General features: G+C 40.2%; 1 protein-coding gene across 4 annotated transcripts in view; it reads left to right on the top strand.

The window, feature by feature from the left end:
* The window catches only part of PARD3B (par-3 family cell polarity regulator beta), a 2,266,259-nt gene that overhangs the window by 1,171,207 nt on the left and 1,072,940 nt on the right, over positions 1-22,112 (top strand). For all 4 annotated transcript variants that reach the window (XM_073633364.1, XM_073633363.1, XM_073633365.1 and 1 more), the window contains 2 exons: positions 4,078-4,281; positions 9,684-9,897. In XM_073633364.1, coding sequence (XP_073489465.1) covers positions 4,078-4,281; positions 9,684-9,897 — 418 coding nt within the window. The remainder of the gene's footprint in view (positions 1-4,077; positions 4,282-9,683; positions 9,898-22,112) is intronic.

Genomic DNA, 22,112 nt, shown 5'->3' on the forward strand with positions numbered 1-22,112 from the left:
TATAAAAATCCTATTTTCTTATCGTACATCACGGGACACAGAGCCATAGTAGTTACTATGTGGGATGTCCCATAGCAATGCCAACTGAATGGAGGGAGAGGCAACAAAAGTAGGGCAATAAGAGTCTAGAGGACTTATACTGCAGCCTGCAGTACACTGCACCCAAAGGCGATATCCTCATGACCTTTTACATCTACTTGATAGAATCTGGTAAATGTATGGACTGAAGACCAAGTTGCGGCCTTGCAGAAATAAGCCATGGATGCTTGGTGATGCACTACCCAAGAACCACTAACAGCCCTGGTGGAGTGCGCTTTAATACGAAAAGGAGGAATTTTCCTTTTTAAACCATAAGCTTGAACAATCACTTGACAAATCCATTTAGAAATAGCAGATTTCGGCGCTGCTTGTCCTCTTTTAGGACCGTCTGGCAGCACAAACAAAACATCTGTATTACAAATCTGAGCGGTCACTTTTAAATAGACTTTGACCGCTCTCACCACATCAAGAGAATGTAGTGAATTTTCTTCCACAGAACGAGGTTCTGGAAAAAATGAAGGCATAACAATATCCTGGTTTAAATGAAAGCCTGACACTACTTTCAGTAGGAAATTAGGATGAGGCCGCAATACAACCTTATTCTTATGAACAATCAAATATGGCTCTTTACAAGAAAGAGCAGCCAACTCTGATACTCTTCTTGCAGAAGATATGGCAACCAAGAAAATTATTTTGCACGTCAAGAGGACCAAAGGAATATCTCAAATTGGCTCAAAAGGCTGTTTCTGTAAAGCCGACAGGACTAAATTTAAGTCCCAAGGGTTCAGGGGTGACTTAACTGGGGGATTAATCCGCGTTATCCCCTGAATAAAGTCACGAACCAGAGAGTGTGAAGCAAGTGGTCGTTGAAAAAAACACTGATAAGGCCGACAATAGCATCCCACCAGTAAAAACTTTATGGCCTTAATACCAAAAAGTAGTGGATTCCGGGGTCCAGCTCTCTGAAAAGAGAAGCGTTACGGGCAAAACCTCATTTCTTCGGATACGAGGCCCGGGTACCATTCAATTTGGCCAAAAAGACACTTTGAATGGATCCGGCTGCATGGCTAGCCCCAGCAAGGATTGCTCCAGTGGAGCTCAGCACAGCACATCTTTATGCGTGACCAACACCTTAGACACTGGTGAAAAAACTAAGGTACTCCCAGTAGTGGAAGGGGTTATATAGGGAGTGCACTTTTTGTCTTAGGGCGTGCCAGTGTCCATCACCAAAAGGTGGCCTATAACCCACATAGTAACTACTATGGCTCTGTGTCCCATGATGTACGATAAGAAACATATATTTAGGTTTCATGCCAACAGGCTGTAAAAAGCACCACTTTTACAGGTGTTTGATTTTTTTTTCAGCCTGTAAACTTACCTCTGTTATCCTCATGTGGCCATGCACATATAGGAGTTTCCAGGCTCGAAAAAAAAAAAAAAAAAACACACCGCCAGTGCATGAGTTTTTGGGCAGAAAAAAACATGAAACATGCATAAATACTAGACCTAAAAGGTTTTTTTTTTTGTTTTTGTTTTTTTACCATAATGCAGAGAAAGCATTACGGTAAAAAGCCTTTGATGATAAAGATAAGTTGTTAGTCTACGACTTATCAAAATGTATTTGTCATGACAAAAGGCTGAAATAAAACTTCAAAAATGTAAAAAATGATAACGAATGTGACTTATGTTACTTACCCAATGTTAACCTCTTTATTTAGTGTTTTAGGTGTATTAAGGAGTAGGGATGGGCAAACGGTTTAGCATGAGTTTGGGCCGAACATTTGGCTATTCTCCAAATGCCGGCTGTGGTGTCCTTAACAACCGATGAGTCCTCAACTGTCAATGGGTTTCCCCGCTAGGGGAAACAACAAAAAAATAAAGGTGTCGGTAAAAAAAAAAAATAATAAAGAAAATAATGGTGTGGGGTCCACCCCATTCCATACCAGGACTTTCGGATCTGTTATGGATCTGGAGGGGAACCCCACGCTACTATTTTTTTTTTAAACGGTGTGTGGGGTCCCCCAAAATCTGTACCAGACTCTTATCCGGGCATGGACCCTAGCAGGTCAGAAAAGAGGGGAGACAAGTAAGCTCCCACCTCCTGAACCATACCAGGCCACATGTCCTCAACATGGGGGGGTGGGTGCTTTAGGACAGAGGGGGCGCTCTGCCCCCCGCCCCAAAGCACCTTGCCCCCATATTGATGGGGACAAGGGCCTCATCCCCACAACTGTGGTTGTGGGGGTCTGCTGGCGGAGTGGCTTAGGGGTTCAGACCCCCCCCATGTGAATGAGTATCAGGTACATAGTACCCCCTCTTATTCACCAAAAAAGTGTCAAAAATTAATAAACACAAGAGACAAGTTTTTGACAATTCATTTATTAAAAAAATTAAAAAATAGCGTCCCTCGATATAAATCCATCATTAATCACGTCGCCTGCCGACCCGAAAAATAAAAAGAATTAAAAATTCCCCCGCCTCCTCTGCGCTTTAAAATTTCTTATATAGGTAAAGGGCAGGGCCACCAGGCCACATCACGCGATGGCACCGCCCCTTCTGACATCACGTGGCCAGCATGCACCAGAAGGAGGCGGTGTCACCGGGTGACATGGTCAGATGGCTCCGCCCCTTACCTATATAAGAACTGTCAAATCGCAGGGAATGCATTCGGCGGGAGGCCTCCCAGGAAGTGGGAGCATTTTTGTTTGTTTTTTTTCGGGTCAGGAAGAAGACCTCACCGGAGGGAGAAGGAACCACCAGAGGGAGAAGACAGTGGAGGAAGAAGAAACTACCAAGGGGGGGCAACAGCGGTGGCGGTACCAGAGAGAGAGGACACGTTGGAGCTACGAGGGGGGACATTCTTAACATAGGACTTGTCAAAAACTGTCTACTGTTTTTATTTTGACACTTTTTTTGGTGAATGAGTAGGGGTGCAATGTACCCCACACTCATTTACATAGGGGAGGGGTCAGGATCTGGGGGCCCCCTTATTAAAGGGGGCTTCCAGATTTCGATAAGCCTCCTGCCCGAAAACCCCCCACAACCACCACCCAGGGTTGTTGGGAAGAGGCCCTTGTCCCCGTCAACATGGGGACAAGTGGCTTTGGGGTGAGGAGGGCCCCAAAGCACCCCCCCATGTTGAGGGCATGCGGCCTGGTATTGTTCAGGGGGGGTTCATCCCCTCCCATTCCTAACCTGCATGCTGGGATAAGGGTCTGGATTTTGGGGGGACTCCACGCCATTTTTTTTTTTTCAAAATTTTGGCGTGGGATGGTCCCCTTCAAATCCATATTAGACCCAAACAGCCTGGTGGGGACCTGGGGGGGGGGGACACACGCCATTTTTAATTGCTGGCAATTTTTTTTTTTTTACAACCCATTGACAAATGATGATCTCATCTGTTGTGAAGGACACGGTGGCTGGCTTCCCGGCCCAGCCCTTAGCAACTAGCTAATAAAGTGTATTTACAGTGTGTTTAAAGAGAAAAAAAAGCAAAATGCATGAAAACTGCATGAAAAAATGCATCAACAATTAGGGTTTAAAAACGCACTTCAAAATGTGCCTGAAAAACGCGTTAAGCGCAGCCTACATAGATGTGAACCTAGACTTGCCACATTCACTAAGCTCTGGGTAAAGTTCCCTTGCAAAGTGCAACTTTTCCTTGCAAAATGAACAGCCTGTTTGCGCTTCATAAATCAACTTAATTATTATGTATATATACACCCTCACATAATGTGTGTGTGTAAGGGATTGATTACTTTCAATTAAAGACCACACACCTTTTATTCTTTTAAAAAAAAAATAACTTCTTGATCTCTACAGAAGTAAAGAACACTTAAACTCAAGAAAAAAAGCTTAACAATCCATCTACTGTCACTGGGCAGGGATGTATAATTTAGCAGATTTATTAAAGGAAAGATGCTATACTGAAACAGATTAAAAGAGTGCATGATTATAGAAATTGTGTGATATGTGTTAGAACAATTTACATTAAACCATTACAGTTAGCAATAAAAATTGACCATGTTTTTGTTGCAGATTCTCCTGGAAAAGATCTTGGTCCAAGATTGGGTCTAAAAAAGTCCAGCTCGCTGGAGAGTCTGCAAACAGCAGTGGCAGAAGTCAAGAAAAATGATCTTCCCTTTTACAGACCTAGACCACACATGGTCCGTGGTAGGGGCTGTAATGAGAGCTTCAGGGCTGCAATTGATAAGTCTTATGATGGACCAGAGGCTGAAGAAGGTACTGCACTGTCCAGGCTGTGTGCCCAAGTTATAGTGTACTGTCCAAGCTTTGTTTTTAAAACCGCAAATGTACCATGTGCTTAGGAGACTTATATATATATATATATATATATATATATATATATATATATATATATATATATATACACAGTATCCCACAAAAGTGAGTACACCCCTCACGTTTTTGTAAACATTTTATTATATTTTTTCATCTGACAACACTGAAGAAAGGACACTTTGCTATAATGTAAAGTAGTGCGTGTACAGCTTATATAACAGTGTAAATTTTCTGTTCCCTCAAAATAACTCAACACACATCCATTAGGTGTCCTTTTATGAAACTGAGATCAGCGGCGATCCCGAGTCTCACCGCTGATCATAGCTCATTACCAGTTTATGAAACTGAGATAATCAGTGGAGAACATGTTCTCCGCTGATTATCTCAGCACAGTGAGAAATTGTAACTGACTTCACAGAAACGGCCAGTTTATGAAGGTGCGATCGCGGCACCTCACTGGCGATCTGTGACAGAATTCTCACTTTCTGATTCACCATTTCAGAAGTGGAGAATCAGAGTGAGAAGCCTGAAACTGGCTGATATTCTGGAGAAAGCAAGAAGTCTTTTGACTTCTTTCTTTCACCAAACAGTCAGAGCACACCTTCCCCACCATTACACACCCCAAAACCAGCAGGATAGGAATTTATAGTGTGTGTATATATATCTATATATATAGATATATATCTGTATGTATATATATATATCTATATATATCTATATCTATATATATAGATATATATATAGATATAGATATATATACATACATATATATATATATATCTATATATAGATATATAGCTATATCTATATATCTATATATAGATATAAATATATATTTTTTTTAGATGTTCACGTCTCTGGCTGGGTTCACACTTGTGCGATGCGTGAACCAGCGTGATTCCTGTGTGGGTTTTCACATCGCACCTACATTGACATATGCGCACCACTGCGGGTGTCAATGTAAAGTTAATGACACCCCCAGATCATTTCACAGATCGCAGTGCGAACTATGTAATGGTGCAGGAATCGGATCGCATGGGTGTTCACACCCATGCGATCCGATTCCAGTGCGGACCAAATAAAGGGTCCTGTACCATTTTGGTGCAAATGCAGTATGATTTAGGGCCAGTTCCCACTGCTGCGGTGTCCGAGATCGGATGTGATTTGCACCGCACTGCAGTGCAAAATCACATCCGATCTCTGTGCGATGCGATTTCAGCCATACAGATAGTATTGCTAAATTTGCATTGCCCTCGGACCAAACTCTTACAGGACCCTTTTTTTGTTCCACAGCAGAATCGGATCGCATGGGTGTTCACACCCATGCGATTCGATTACTGTCCGAGTTTGCAGATCGCACTGCGATATGCGAACTGATTTGGGGGTGTTGTTAACTTTTAGGCCCAGTTCACACTTGTGCGATGCCGGACATCGCACAGGCATCGCATGTTATTCGCAGCACACTGCCATTCACAATACATGCGATGTCTGTGCGGTGCGATATCAGCTGTACAGATAGTATGGCTGATATTGCACCGCATTCGGTGCAAACACACACAGGACCCTTTTTTCTGTTTGGACCAGAATCGGATCGCATGTGTGTTCACACATATGCGATCCGATTCATGTCCGGACTGTCAGTTCGCAGTGCGATATGCAAGCTGAACTGGGGGTGTCGTTAACAATGTATTGACACTCCCCAGCGATTCGCATATGGCAGTGTGAACTGACATGCGAGTCGGTGCGATGCGGGAACCCGCAGTGGATTCGCAGTGTTCTCCCATTGCACCAGTTTATCAATTTTTATGTTTATCAATTATGAAATATATTTTATTTTAATTTATTAATATTTATACTTGTATACTTTATTAAAATGATTTTTTTAATGATTATAAATGTATTTTGCATTTATATGAATGGTGTATAGCTGCATTACATATGTGCATTACATTCATTTACTATACACCATTCACATTTAAATAGGGACATGTATGATCTTTAAATATTGACAATGTTTTTTTTATAATTAGGTTAATGTATATTGTGTAGGGGGAATTTAACTTTATTATTTTATTAATATGTTGGGGAATAATGTGTGCTGATTTGTGTTAAACTTTTGTATTTTATGGTTCCTCATACTGTAATCCCGCTATATCACGCGAGATTATAGTGAGAGGAGCCATTCTCAGGAGTTCCCGGCGTTTGTAGATCGCTCCTCAACTCAACATGAGAAGCGATCTACACACTTTCATAAACAGGCACTCAGAGGAGAGCGATCTCCTCTGAGAATGCCTGAGAACTGAAAAGCGGTATTTTACCGCACTTTCATAAAAGGACACCTTAATGTCTAAACCACTGGCAACAAAAGTGAGTACACCCCTAAGTGAAAATGTCAAAATTGGGCCAAAGTGTTAATATTTTGTGTGGCCACCATTATTTTCCAACACTGCCTTAACCCTTTTGGGCATGGAGTTCACCAGAGCTTCACAGGTTGCCACTGGAGTCATCTTCCACTCCTCCATGATGATATCATGGAGCTGGTGGATGTTAGAGACCTTGCGCTTCTCCATCTTCCAATTGAGGATGCCCCACAGATGCTCAATAGGGTTTAGGTCTGTAGACATGCTTGTCCAGTCCATCACCTTTACCCTCAGCTTCTTTAGCAAGGCAGTGGTCATCTTGGAGGTGTTTTTGGGGTCGTTATCATATTGAAATACTGCCTGCGGCCCAGTCTCTGAAGGGAGAGGGTCATGCTCAGCTTCAGTATGTCACAGTACATGTTGGCATTCATGGTTCCCTCAATAAACTGTAGCTCCCCAGTGCCGGCAGCACTCATGCAGCCCCAAACCATGACACTCCCACCACCATGCTTGACTGTAGGCAAGACACACTTGTCTTTGTAATCCTCGTCTGGTTACCGTCACACACGCTTGACACCATCTGAACCAAATAAGTTTATCTTGGTCTCATCAGACCACAGGCCATGGTTCTAGTAATCCAAGTCCTCAGTCCACTTGTCTTCAGCAAACTGTTTGTGGGCTTTCTTGTGCATCATCTTTAGAAGAGGCTTCCTACTGGGACGACAGCTATGGAGACCAATTTGATGCAGTGTGCGGCATATGGTCTGAGCACTGACAGACTGACCCCCCACCCCTTCAACCTCTGCAGCAATGCTGGCAGCACTCATATGTCTATTTCTCAAAGACAACCTCTGGATATGATGCTGAGCATGTGCACTCAACTTCATTGGTCAACCATGGCAAGGCCTGTTCTTAGTGGAACCTGTCTTGTTAAACCGCTGTATGGTCTTGGTCACTGTGGTACAGCCAAGTTTCAGGGTCTTGGCAATCTTCCTATAGCCTAGGCCATCTTTATGTACAGCCACAATTCTTTTTTTTCAGATTCAGCGATAACACACCTCCTCATTCACACCTGAGACCTTGTAACACTAACAAGTCACATGACACCGGGTAGGGAAAATGGCTAATTGGGCCCAATTTGGAAATTTTCACTTAGGGGTGTACTCATTTTTGTTGCCAGCGGTTTAGACATTAATGGCTGTGTGTTGAGTTATTTTGAGGGGACAGCAAATTTACAGTTATACAAGCTTTACACTCACTACATTTCATTGTAGCAAATTGTCATTTCTTTAGTGTTGTCACATGAAAAGCTATAATAAAATATTTACAAAAATTTGAGGGGTGTGCTCACTTTTGTGAGATACTGTTTATGAAGCCTTTAAAGACCATGCTTGTTTTAATTCTACACAATGTGAGTGTATACTATGTTGATTAAACCTGAATTACTACTAGCTTACTGCACTCAGAGTGGCGCCACTTTCCCTCTTTTTTTCTCACCCTTGAACAGTGGTGTCATTAAGGGGTGGCTATTGAGGCTGGAGCCCCGAATCTGGGGCCCATAGCCCTATCCAGAGCTGGCCCTATTATGAGAATGTCCCGGGCTGCCTGACACATCCTGTCTGCACTCCGTGCTACACTGACACCCAGAGAAGGGAGATGAGTATGAGAGTCTCCTCCTTGCTCCGCCCATATCATAGAGGCGGGAGGAAGTTTCTCACACTGAACTCCTGAGCAGGTGAGTGCAGACCATGGGGGGAGGGGGAAATTCTGTATACCCAGCGTCTTTGTATATACCCAGCCTCTCTGTGTACACCCAGCCTCTCTGTATATACCCAGCCTCTCTGTATATACCCAGCCTCTCTGTATACACTCAGCCTGTCAGTATACCCAGTCTTTCTGTATATACCTAGCCTCTCTGTATACTTAGTCTCTCTGTATATACCCAACCTCTCTGTATATACTCAGCCTCTCTGTATACCTAGCCTCTCTGTGTACACCCAGCCTCTCTGTATATACCCAGCCTCTCCGTATATACACCAGCCTATATGTATACCCATCCTCTCTGTATATACACCATCCTCTCTGTATATACACTAGCCTCTCTTTATACCCAGCCTCTCTGTATACACTAGCCTCTCTTCTATATACCCTAGCCCCTAGCCTCTCTGTATGTAACAATTTGCATCTAGTGGCAGGTGACGTGACAAGTTCTCTAGGGACCCCGATGTAAGGGGGAGGCTCTCTAGGGACCCTGATGTAATGAGGGGGGCTTTGGAGACCCTTATGTAATATGTAGATATATAGTGTTTTATTTATTTATATACACACACACACACACACACACACACACACATATATATTATATGCATGTGTATGCCTGCCAAGCGTATGACCTTCTTTACTTGGCTGCTATGGGCTCTAGCCCCAGATCTTTTGTAGACCTAGCAACGCCCCTGCCCTTGAATACAGAGTCGCTTCTGCTCTCATCTGCTGGCTGCCATCACTGATATTGACCATAACCTTTATATATAGGTCTGGTCCCACCAGTACATGAACTTTGCCCACTGATCCCCTGTATTATTATAATTACTGTCTTCAGATCGCACCAGTTTTATTTCCCAGCGTTCCATTCTAACTCTATTTTATTGTATAGCACCTCTTACTTGTGCTGTAAAATTCACAATATGTAAATTGAATATGCTGTATGGATTGCTTTAAATTGCTTTTAACAGATCATTTATTAGTGAAAATGATTGACTTAGCCTGTGTCTTCTTGACCTTTTCATTGTAAGATTATGTACGAGGTAATGAGGGCAGTTTGTCATGATGCATGACATGGAGCATGTGGGGGATCAAGTGACCAGCTGTAGAGAAACCAACTATTACCCATTATGAATGTCATGCTTAAACGCTTGGTGATCACATTGAATGGCATTGAACGAGCACTGTATGTGTAATTGATTTTCCACCCCTTTTGCCTAGATGGTCTTTCTGATGTGAGTTCCCACTCCAGCCAAGCAGCCCCAATGGAGACTGCACAGCTAGAAGATACTGATAAATCAAACAAGGACAAAAAAAAGAAAGATAAGAAAAAAGAGAAGGAAAAGGACAAAGCAAAAGTAAAGGATAAGAAAAAGGAAGAAACTGACGATCAGGAGAAAAAAGCTAAGAAAAAAGGTTTTGGCGCAATACTAAGGTATGACCATACTCTTACGCCTTAAAAGTACAATTCATGGCACAAGTAAAGATTATTGGATGGATGTACAATAAACTCTTACATATTATTAACATACTAGATATAATTTTCTGTACTGGTGTTAGTAGTATGTTTTATTTTCAAAGAAAGGTTATGCTGATACGATACTGCTAGAAGCCTCAAAACCATACATTTTTATGGTTTTGAGGCTTCTAGCAGCATTGTATCAGCATAAAAATTTAGATTGGCCAAACCAGTGGCACATCATTGTTCTGCTTTTGTTCAGAATACCATTACACAATAATAAACACAATACTTTTTACTTAAAGTGAACCTGCCATGTCAGCCAGTGTGTATAAACTAACATTGTGAGCAAGTGTGGACAATACGAGTTCCTTTGTGGCTAGTGATGACAATATATGTGGCCTCAACTTCTCTTTAAAGCTGAACTCTAGCTTTTGTTACACTTTACATAGTTTGTTTGGGCCAAGCTGGCCCAAATGAACTATGTCCCTCACTAGCGTGTGAAGTTGCTGGATGTACTGTACAAACTGGTTGTAGCTGAGGCTACTTACAGCATACCGCACACCGCACGTACCGCACCGCATGTTCCAGGTTCGAGATGAGATTTTCCTGTCTTATACACAGAACACAATAGAGTCTATCTGATTGGTGCTCAGCCATTTAGAGAAAGCAATGTATTCTGTTCTGGGTATGAGATAGGAAGGTCTCAGTTCAAACCTGGAACACAGTGCTGTATGTAGCCTCAGCTACATACAGATTATACAGCACATCCAGCGGCCTCACATGTTAGTGAGGGACATAGTTTGTTTGAGCTGGCTTCACCCAAATTATTTAAAGTGCATCAAAAGCTGAAGTTCAGCTTTTAGTTTGCATTAAGCTGCACCTCTTCCTGGCATTAAGTCCCTCCTTCTATCGTTTAACTGTCATTTGCCATAGTGAGCAGTAGGCTTTGGCATTTGAGGTTAAATGACGGGGGCAGGGCATAAGGTCCAGAAGGGTTAGGCCTAATCTTACGTTGGTGAGAAGCCTTTTTTAAATTCTTGGCCCATGATGCAGGATCCTCTCAAACTGCAAAGGAACTAAGCAGGGACTGGCCAAATGTTGATCCATGTTTGGCCCCTGCGCTTGAAAAGAATTCAATCTACAGCTATGGCCAAAAGTTTTGAGATTGATAAGTGTCAAAGGCTTTTATTGACAATTATATTAAGTTTATGCAAAGAGTCCATGTTTGCAGTGTTGACCCTTCTTTTTCATACCTCTGCAATTTGCCCTGGCATGCTGTCAATAACCTTCTGGGCCACATCCTGACTGATGGCAGCCCATTTTTGCATAATCAGTGCTTGGAGTTTGTCAGAATTTGTGGAGTTTTTTTTGTTCACCCACCTCTTGAGGATTGACCACAAGTTCTCAATGGGATTAAGGTCTGGGGAGTTTCCTGGCCATGGACCCAACATTTTGATGTTTTGTTCCCCAAGCCACTTAGTTATCACTTTTGCCTTGTGGCAAGGTGCTCCATAATGCTGGAAAAGGGCATTGTTCCTCACCAAACTGTTCTTGGATGGTTGCTCTTGGAGGATGTCTCTGTGCCATTCTTTATTCGTGGCTGTTTTATTAGGCAAAATTGTGAGTGAGCCCACTCCCTTGGCAGAGAAGCAACCCCACACATGAATGGTCTAAGGGATGCTTTACTGTTGGCATGACACAGAACTGATGATAGCGCTCGCCTTTTCTTCTTCGGACAAGGTTTTTTCCAGATACCCCAAACAATTGGAAAGGAGACTCATCAGAGAAAATGACTTTACCCCAGTCCTCAGCAGTCCAATCCCTGTACTTTTTGCAGAATATCAGTCTTTACCTGATGTTTTTCCTGGAGAGAAGTGGCTTCTTTGCTGCCCTTCTTGACACCAGGCCATCCTCCAAAAGTCTTCTCTTCACTGTGCATGCAGATGTGCTCAAACCTGCCTGCTGCCATTCCTGAGCAAGGTCTGCATTGGTGGCGCCCCGATCCCGCAGCTGAATCAACTGGCTCTTGCTGGACTTTCATGGGCACCCTGAAGCCTTCTTTACAAATGCAGTAGAAAATGTTTTTTTTTAAATGGTATTAAGTTAATTTTCATGGCAAAGAGGGACTTTGCAATTAATTGCAACTCATCTTTTCATAACATTATGCAGTAAATGCAAATTGCCATTATAAAAACTGAGGCAGCAGACTTTGTGAAAACTAATATTTGTGCCATTCTGAAAACTTTTGGCCACAACTGTACCTACCGACATCTGTTCGACTATCCTGTCAGATAGAAGTCACTCAATCAGAGCTGCAGGCATTTGGCTGCAGCTCTGTTTTGTTTATTCTGACAGTGGGAGAGTCTCCCCTCAATCAGAATACAAAAGAACAGTGGGGAGGATTAAGGATTTGGTTGTTTTTTCTGTTCAGCCCATGGACTGAACGAAAAAAAAAAACAGAACCATGTATGGCCAGCTTAGCCCATAATGTCCTGTAAATCTTTTGTCATGCATTAAATGTTTGTTATAAAACAAATGCCACATATACTGTAGCATTAAAAAAAAAGAAACTTTAACTAAACCTGTTATAGTGGCACTTTTAAGGGATTGCCATTTACAAGTGATGCTCAGAACTGATGGATTGATTTTTTATTATGAAAAATTGAGATGCTAGTCCTCTTTTTGATGTTTGTTCATCTAAATACCAGCATTATTACAGAGATGCTGCTTCTGAAATTAAGGGACACTAGGGTTGATTTACTAAAGGCACTTAGACTGTGCACTTTGCAAATGCAGTTGCTCTCATTTTCCCCAGAGCTTAGTGAATGTGGTAAAGTTCTGCTATTTTTCATCATCCAATCATGTGCAAAAAAAAATGCTGTTTTTTTTTTTTTTTTTTTTATTTTATTTGCACCTGATTGGGTATTCTTTACAAAAGGAAACTTTCACCACTCTAAGCTCTGGGGAAATATAGTGCGCAGTCTTTTTGCCTTTAGTAAATATACCCCATTGTTATGCTTTTCTGGATTTAACATTTAGGCTCTGTTCACACTGCAATGATGTGGGAACCCTGCAAATCCACTGCGGGTTTCCGCATCGCATGTCTCCCAGCGGCAGTTCACACTGCCCTGTGCGAACTGCTGGGAGTGTCAATTGAAAGTTAATGACACCCCCAAATCACTTTGCATATCGCAGTGCGAACTGCAAATTCAGACTGGAATCGCATTGCATGGGTGTATACATCCATCCGATCCGATTCTGCTGCGGACCCAAAAAAGAGTCCTGTGTGAGCTTGGTTTGAATGCGATGCAAATTCAGCCATACTATCTGTATGGCTGAAATCACATTGTACAGAGATCGCATGTGATTTGCACTGCAGTGCGGTGCAAATCACATCCAATGTCGAACATCGCAAGAGTGGGACCCAGCCCTTGCCTGTTTCTGGAAAAAAAATACACATATACTAGCAAAATAACAAGGAAAAGTTAGTAAAAAGAAAAAACTGATGAAAAGTAATATAAGCAACAACTTCAATGATACTCTGTCATACAGTTTACTTCAGTTATGCTTATTGATTATGGGCTTGTTGATCTATTTTGAATAGGGTGGGGATGGGTTGAAATCTGTGTTAGGTTTTTATCACTATTTGTTTTCCCACTTGGAAGACTTTAATTTCGGTTTCAGTTACACCCAGTCAGACCCTGTCACACAGGATGTCACCAGGCAGAAAGTGGAAATGTCACCATAGTGGAGACTGACAGAGGTCCTAACCCATGTGTATTCTGCTGAAAAGATTGTATTTCGACTGCCTAAAGGACAGTTGCTGCATTTGATTGGATACAGGTACTGTTTGGATGATAATTTCCTGAAGGCTCCTTCGACAACAGTAAATTGAACAATCAACTTTTGTCGAATTGGGCGGGGCAGGCAGAGCCATCCACTGAGCACTTCCTAAGGAACCAGCTGAAATTCACAGTGTATGGCCAGCTTGTAACGTTGAATTGAAATTGACCTACAGCTTTACAAATTAAGTCACCAAATAAGACCTGTATAAGCTACATTAGTGGAGAGATACAGAAATGTGCCCCTATTTCTAAATGTTTGTTTTGCAGACTGACTTGTAGAACCTATTTTTCATGGACATTTTCCCAGGAACTTGACAATTTGCCCAAAACTCAATCTTTATTTAAATATTGACTTAACTTGTTCCTGGTCAGGGTACACCACAGAGTTCCTATGCCATTTTTGCTAATGAGGCATCCCAAAATAAACAGCTAATTAAATATTTTATGTTTGTGTATCCTCGCTGTTTATAGCCTCCTACTTGCTTCTGGTTAACAGAGCAAACACTCTGTATTGCAAACCACAGACAGTGCTGGTATCTCTATGAGTTCACAAGGTTGGAAATGTAGCTTGCAGGTGTTGCATTCCCAATTTATCTGTGACTGTGACAAACGCTTGTTCCCTGTAATTTTGCACTGAATAATTACTTTGAAGTTTAAATAGGAACTAAACTTTAAAAAAGGGATGCAATCATCAGACTTTATTTTTATGTTAGAAGTTAATATAACTATTTTCATATACATGTTCTATATATTCATGTACTTTAGGTGAATGTTATTTAAAGGGAAACATCAGGAAAAATGTAAGATACTTGCTGATTAATTTGTTTTAGAGCTGAGCACTTGGCACAGGAACTGGTCATTTTTCCGACCAGTACCGGATGGCTTAAAAGTTTTGGTGATTGCAAGGGGAGGGGAGTAAGGAAGGGTCTAAAATAGTATTTATGTGTTGGTCTGGTTTGGTTTAGATTAGGGATCAAGGTTAGGGTTATGTTTTAGGGGGAAAATGGTAGGTAAGTTTTAAGGGTAAGGGTTAGTTTGTAAGGATGTAAATAAACCCACAGCTGTACTAACAGCCATGACTTTGTGCTCTACAAGAGAAATTATTTGGATAGCTATAAAGCCACCTGACCATATATTAGTTATATATATATATATATATATATATATATATATATATATATATATATTTATATATATTAGTTGTAAATTGTTCACCCCCAAGTGTGTCCCATTGAAAACAACCGATCAAGTACTGTTTGCACTTGATCTGGTTGGTGGAGTGCAAAGGCGGCATTTGGGGTCCAAGAGACCCCTACTACCCCTGTAAAAATTACCTGTCGCTACATTTATGCTGTCATAGCAATAGAGTCAAGTAAAAAAAAAAGAAGAAGAAAAGACAATAAAAAAAAAACTAAATTAAAATGCCCCTCAGTCTCTATTTGCATATTTGATGTCTATTCACTCAACTCACTCATATCTTCAGAAAATGTAGATATACCATTGTGTGCACTAAAAGTAATTTAAGTGCATTTTTTACTGAATAAATAGATTTGATAAACAGTTGCTCTATTGCCATGAGCCATAAAAAATTGCAGCTACCATTTTATTTCTTTTCATTTTATTTAATGGTTCATCTGCTTTCAGGGAATATATAATGCTTTGGGGGTTTTATTTATTTTTTTTACGTGTGCTGTGCCTGCCTATAATAGAGGGGCTGGCAGTGATTTGCACATGTGGGTTAACAAACACTTTATGTCTAATACTTAACATTGAAGGGGTTCTAAAGGCTGAAGGCTTTTTACCTTCATGTGTTCTATGCATGAAGATAAAAAAACCTTCAGTATGCAGCTCCCCCTGCAGCCCCCCTAATATTTTCCTGAACCTGCGATATGCACAAATGTAGCTGCTCTCCCAGGTTTCTGCTTCCTCATTGGTTGAGAGACCGCAAACTAACAGACCCTCGCTGGGAGGTGCATTAATTGTCTAACTGACTCTGAGGTCGCTAGTGACACTAATTAAGATATAGTACTGTTCACTGACATTGTACTAATGGCATTGGCTGGGAAGTTAACATCTGGGATAATCAAGGGGTTAACTGTGTGCCTGACAAGTGCAATGTGTGTAATATGTGCTGCTTTTACCTACAGATCTGGCTGTTTTGTCTTCCTGCTCTGCAGGGAGACAAAACAGTCAGATCACTGCTCTGTATACAGAGTGCTGTGTGTTTGTAAACACAGGAATCTGTTTTGTGATTGGCTACAACCGATCAACAGGTCCATGGCCAAAATCATTAGCTGAGACCTGCTGACAAAATTGAGCTGTAGCCAGCACTGTAAATGTAATGTGATTGGGCAGCAGGCAGTTAAACTGAACTCCAGGCAAGCTTATAGATACAAAGATAAAATGGGAGCCGACATACTTGACAAAGGACTTTTATTTATATCCATCCAACTCTGTCTGCCAGAGCAAGAGACCTGAATTTCCTTTGTCACAGTTAGGTTTAACTTATGGGTCTTGTTCCTCCCACAGTCTGGACAGTAAAAGGAGTATCAGCCCACTCTATTCAAAACTAAAAAAAAAAGTTTTGCTTAGAGAATATTTAAGAATATAATAATTCAACATATATTTTTCTATATTTGTATATGTATGTACATTTTCTGAACATTAAATACAGGGCTAGCTAAAACCTAAATGGTGTCATATCAGTGTCACCCTTCATGAGACAGGATTGTGAATTCCTAAAACTGGGCAATTTGTTTTCAATTATTAACTTCTCTTTTTACACTGGTCATTAATATTTTAGCTTTTTTTTTAGCTGTGTTAATTTGCCAACTTTCCTTGGAGCAAAGAACCACAGTGATTTAAATGTTTCATTCTAGTTGGAGAAGAGAAATGGCCCTTTTTTATCATTACTGTTATGGGCTTGTGCTCAGAATGATACTTTTTATGACCAGCGGTGTGGAGTCTGTAATGGAATTGCAGAGTGGATAGTATAATATACAGATATTGACTTCCATTAAGCCGAGCAGTGTGAAGGCTAGAATTAATTATATATAAAATATATTTTAGAGTAGTGTTGCTTACAAAGTTGAGCATCTGAGTGGAAGGTTCCAAATATGTTTAAGATAGGAGAAAAAGTTATAGTTAAGTTAATAGAGATGTTTATCTTTCTAGATATAGGGTGTGATGAAAGAGATATAAGGTTGATTAAGAATATGCACCTTCATCATGTGGAAAAAGCAGACAGAAACAAGCATGTACAAAATTGGTAGGAGCAGTTACAAGAACCAGTGATATTAGACTAGTGTTAATATAAATTCATTATTCTGGTTCTCTGTGAATTCTAGCTTAGAGTTTTACTGAAACATAGGACTAGTAGTAAGCTATATGATGAATTGTCCTCATAAAGTAGAAAAGCCATGTAATATATTTATGGCTAAACTAAGAATGCAATAATGTTTCAGGTGGAGTCAGCCCCACCATAGAAACATAATCTTGTTAAAAGATGCAGTGACTCAGCTTTTGTTTGCACAGGGCAACGTGGTGGCTTTAAGGGTGTAAACCTATGTTTTTTTTTTTCAATTTAGTGTTTCCCTTTCCCTTTCCCCCCTCTAAGGCATTCGATCAAGTGTTTAGAATTTAGACTTATTGAATAAGACCATGAGACTGTAGAAACTCACAGTAGTCCAGTTAGTAATAACATCCTCTGTGCAGTAAACAGAGCAATAACTGATTAATGATTTCTGTTTGTTCCTGTACCTGGCACATCACATTTTACCATAATGGCTCTATTCAAAGCATTGTGCATTAGTTGTCAATCTGAATTCAAATCTGGCTTATATTTCTTGGGGACTTGGAAGGATATCGCCAAAAAAGTTTCCTATGACTTAAGATCCAACTACGGTATTTAAATTTTGTACCTCCCCTACTGCCACTATAAACGCTATAACATACATATATAATCCCTTGAGAAAACCACCAGAACTAACAGAAATGCATAAGAAAGGCACTTTTTAGCACTGGAAAGCATTAGGAATCACTAATGTTAACCATATTTTAGATAACAATACTCTGAAATTGTTTCAACAATTGCTGGGAACAAAGTAAATATATCTCACATGGAAACCCATGTGAGAGGAGATGGACTTTGAAGGCATAAAAAAAAGACACATACAATTATGTGTGTGTGTGTGTGTGTGTATATATATATATAAATTATATTTTATTTAATGTTTTTATTTATGTTTAGGATATGTCAGGCTCTAGAAAAGCTGATTTGCTACAGCAATTGCAGGAAGTCTTTCATATTCACAAAATGCACTTCTTTCAATACCTACTACTAAAAAATACTATTTAGGCACAACAGAAGCTCTGCCCTTTAACTTTTTGTAGGGCCAAACTCCTGTCTACTATACTTACTTTTGCTCAATGGCTTAAAAGAAGTCATATCACATATCTATACAATCTTATTAAAGGCACAAGCTCTTAAAACTACCTCTCCTTGTAAAGCCAAATGGGAACTTGACATGGGACATATCTCTAAAAAAACAAAGGTACACTATTCTACAAAATATTCCTATTGTGTCTCTTCCCAAAATTTGACTCACACATTTCTTTATCCTACACATGGTGTATAAGACTCCTCAATTACTCTACAAATTTCACTGTATGAATCCCCCTCTTTACCCCAGAGTTAGATTGGTGATTTGCTATATATGCTATGCTGCTGTTTTACTGTGGGCAACCCATTATTGATCTTACGACTATAATATGACTAAAATATTCAGTGCCTGTCTCGAAAATACCCCAATAACTTGTATTCTGAGCCAGTTCAAGCTTTCAACTGATGATCTCCTTATGGTGTCCTCTATTAGCAGATTGCTACTCTTGGCTAAAACGTTGGTAGTAAAGAAGTGGCTAGCTCTGACAGCTTCTATGGTTAAGCAAATGCTTACTTACCCTAGGTTGGTATCAGCAACACAATAAATTTAAGATGTGTTTATGCTGTAGAACAGACTGGCAGGGACCCCAATAGATCTCATAATATCCAGTCTGTTGGGTTGACAGCCTTTCTTTTTCATTTTCCACATCAAAATGTTCATACCCTGGCTTAAGAACATTTCAAAAACATAGCTTATATTTACTTGTTAAAGGGTAACTTGTGGAAAAAAATAGCAGATTAAAAAAAATATATACCATATACAATTGCTGCACAAGCCATATTTTATTGAATGCCATTAAAAATTACCTTTTCTTTTCAATCTGCAGGGTTGTAATTTTCTGTAAAATGCAATACAATATGGCAATCCGTAGGCGTATTGTACACAGATGGTATACAGAACATCCCCCCCCCCCAGGCATGTAATTTCCTGCTTGTGTGATTGGCTTAATGATTTCCCCAGAGGTCTGCACTAGGATACAAGTCAGATTTTGGGTATCCTGCAGCACAAATTTTATTTTTTGTGAGATATTCCCAAAGGGAAGTCACAACTAAGGTGATTGATAATTATAAAGTCACTCCAATTCATATTCACCTTTCACATGGACACAGATAAACAAACAGCTATTTCTTCAGAATAACAAACAGGGTAGGAATTTGCAACATAGTTTGTTAAAATCCTTGCAATCTACATAGTTCAGCTAGAGGGGAATGTTTCTCAATAAAAGTGGAGTGACTCTATAAATTCAACCTGAAGAGCAAATTAACATACTATAATATGACACAGTTTAGGGAAAACAGTTATGTATATGAAATCATGGCAGTACAGATATTCCAACCATTAGCAGATTTACATGGTTCATTATTCTTCTGGAATATAAAAAAAATAACAATCCTCTTTATTCTGTGAAATATTTATTTGGCGGTTATGTTTATGCCTTGGTATTATTCAGATCTTCCCCCGTTCCCCCATCCCAGTGTGGTACTTGTCTTACAACTTTATATTCATCGTGGCTTGTACTTTGACAAACCTATCTAATAAAACTGTGTTTGATAAGAAAAAATGGAATGCGGCTTGAATGAAGTTATACCTGTATTACAACTTTAGGGTAGTGGTAGTTAGTTTTTGGCTTTTAAAAGTTTGCATGGTTGTTTTAGCACAGGAATTTTGCAACCATACATTTTTGTACACATAATGTTGGCACCAATTACTTAACCTGTGTTATATTGACATGCAATCATCACACCCAAAAAAGTAATTTATCGCTTACAATGTGTTTAGTACACCTGCAAAAAGAACTTCAACCCTACCCCCAATCTAATTTTTAACCCCAGACTAATCCACACAGCTGGGTATATACATGTACAGTTTTTATCTTTCAATAAACTAGCGGGTTGACCAAAAAAAAACCCCTGACAGATCAACACAACACAATGTGTGATGCAGAGATCTCTCCCACTGAGCTATTGTATTCTGCCACTTGGAGACTCCCAACAACCCCTCCCACCATCAGAATACACTGATCAGTGCTTGCAGCCAACGGTTGTAAGCACTGATCGAATTATGGTTTTCCAGAAAGTCAGTTTAGAAGCGGTCATTAGACTGGCTTCTGTTGAACAGACAGCATTATAACACATGTGCCTGCTGAACTTGGCTGACTGTCGGTACGTGTGTACCAGGCTTAAACCTAATGCTGTATCTGAGAATTATAACTTAAAATGTATATGTTTTTCAACTATTTGATGCCAGTTTTTCTTTGCTATAAACAGAAAAGTCAGTGCTACTACCCATACACAACATAGATAGCAGAGCTCCCAGGTGCTCAATCCACAGTCGCTGGCTGAGTAGAGTAATGTGGAAAAAATGATCCGCACCCCGGTTGTTGCTCTTAAAATTTCTTCAGTTTATTGAATAGCCACAGTGAACAAACGCAGATTAAGTCAGTTTACACATTTCAGCCTATAAGGCCTTAGTCATAACCACTTAATCTGCATTTGTTTGCTGTGGCTATTTAATAAAATTAAGGAATTTTAAGAGCAACAAGCAGAGTGCGGATCATTTTTTCCACAGTTTTTCTTTGATCCCAAAAAATGAGATATCCATTACCATTTACCACCAAATAAAAGGCTAATTTGTTCTTAAAAAACAAGGTATAATTCACCTGGATAGACGAAGTAAAATGTAGTTGTGATGATATGTACAGTTTTTCTAACGTATGTCAAAGTTGCAAAACTGTGTTCAGATGTTAGGATGTGTTTTACCCTCTGTCACAAAGGGGTTATAGAGATACTGTAGTGACTACATTCAGACTCTGGCACTTCCAGGTGTGTTTGTTGCCTACTTTTGTATATTGGCGCAACATCACTAGCGTCTCTGTAAAGCATTAGGGATGCACTAGTGATGTAGGGACAAAAGAGTGATCCGCAGGGTAGAGACACAGCCATTTTGCAGTCTACAAAGAAAGTGGCAGATGTTGAAGATTCTGGTGGCAACTCAGGTTCTGCAAGAGAAAGAATATTGTATACAACCTGCATGTTTTGGTAAATATTATATCTGCATTTTATATTAATGCATGTGTTTTGATTTTTTTTTATGCTCATAACAGTCTCTTTAAACTAAAAAAGAGGAATGAAGTTCACAAATTGCTGTTTTGGTCTAACTGTCATCTGTCATGAAGTTCCTGATTTGGTTTTGCAAGAAAATTTGTAAAACAAACCTGGCAGGATATAGTCATATATATATATATATATATATATATATATATATATATATATATAAATGTGGGGGTGTCTTGTGGTGTAATCAGAGAGTCAGAGGTCACTATAACTTTGCAAGTCGCTGGCCTATCAACCTCCTGACATTACACACTGTGAATCAGTGGATTGGATGCTATAGGCTGAATTCACTAAGCTTTAATGCAAGAAAATAGTTTCATCGGTGCATTAGCTTTGGAATTAAAGTGTTACTAAACCTAAAAACTTTTTTAACCTTAATCCATTGTTTGCATTAAGGTTAAAAAAAAATGTGTGAAGAAGAGACGGGAGAAGAGATCAGCGCTGTGCACGGCTGCATCTATTCTCCCGTCTTTTCTTCTTTACACAGCATTCGAGCGGCAGAAGGAGCAATTGGTCTTGGTGCTGTCAATCAGATGCAGTGAAGAGGAAGTGGGGCCGGGCCTAAGTCCTGCTGTATAAGTCTATAGAGCGTGGCTTCATAGACACACAGGTCAGGAGCGCGCAGACTATGCTCTCCCCATAGCCAGCAGCTGGCTTTGGTAGTCCTAAAAAGAAGAGGAGGTTCCAAGATCGCTGTCAGGGACCCCAGAAGAGGAGGATTGGGACCACTCTGTGCAATACCACTGCACAGAGCAGGTAAGTATAACATTAGTGCCAAAAGAAAATCA

Source organism: Aquarana catesbeiana, linkage group LG06 (assembly GCF_042186555.1).
Source record: "Aquarana catesbeiana isolate 2022-GZ linkage group LG06, ASM4218655v1, whole genome shotgun sequence".
NCBI lineage: Eukaryota > Metazoa > Chordata > Amphibia > Anura > Ranidae > Aquarana > Aquarana catesbeiana.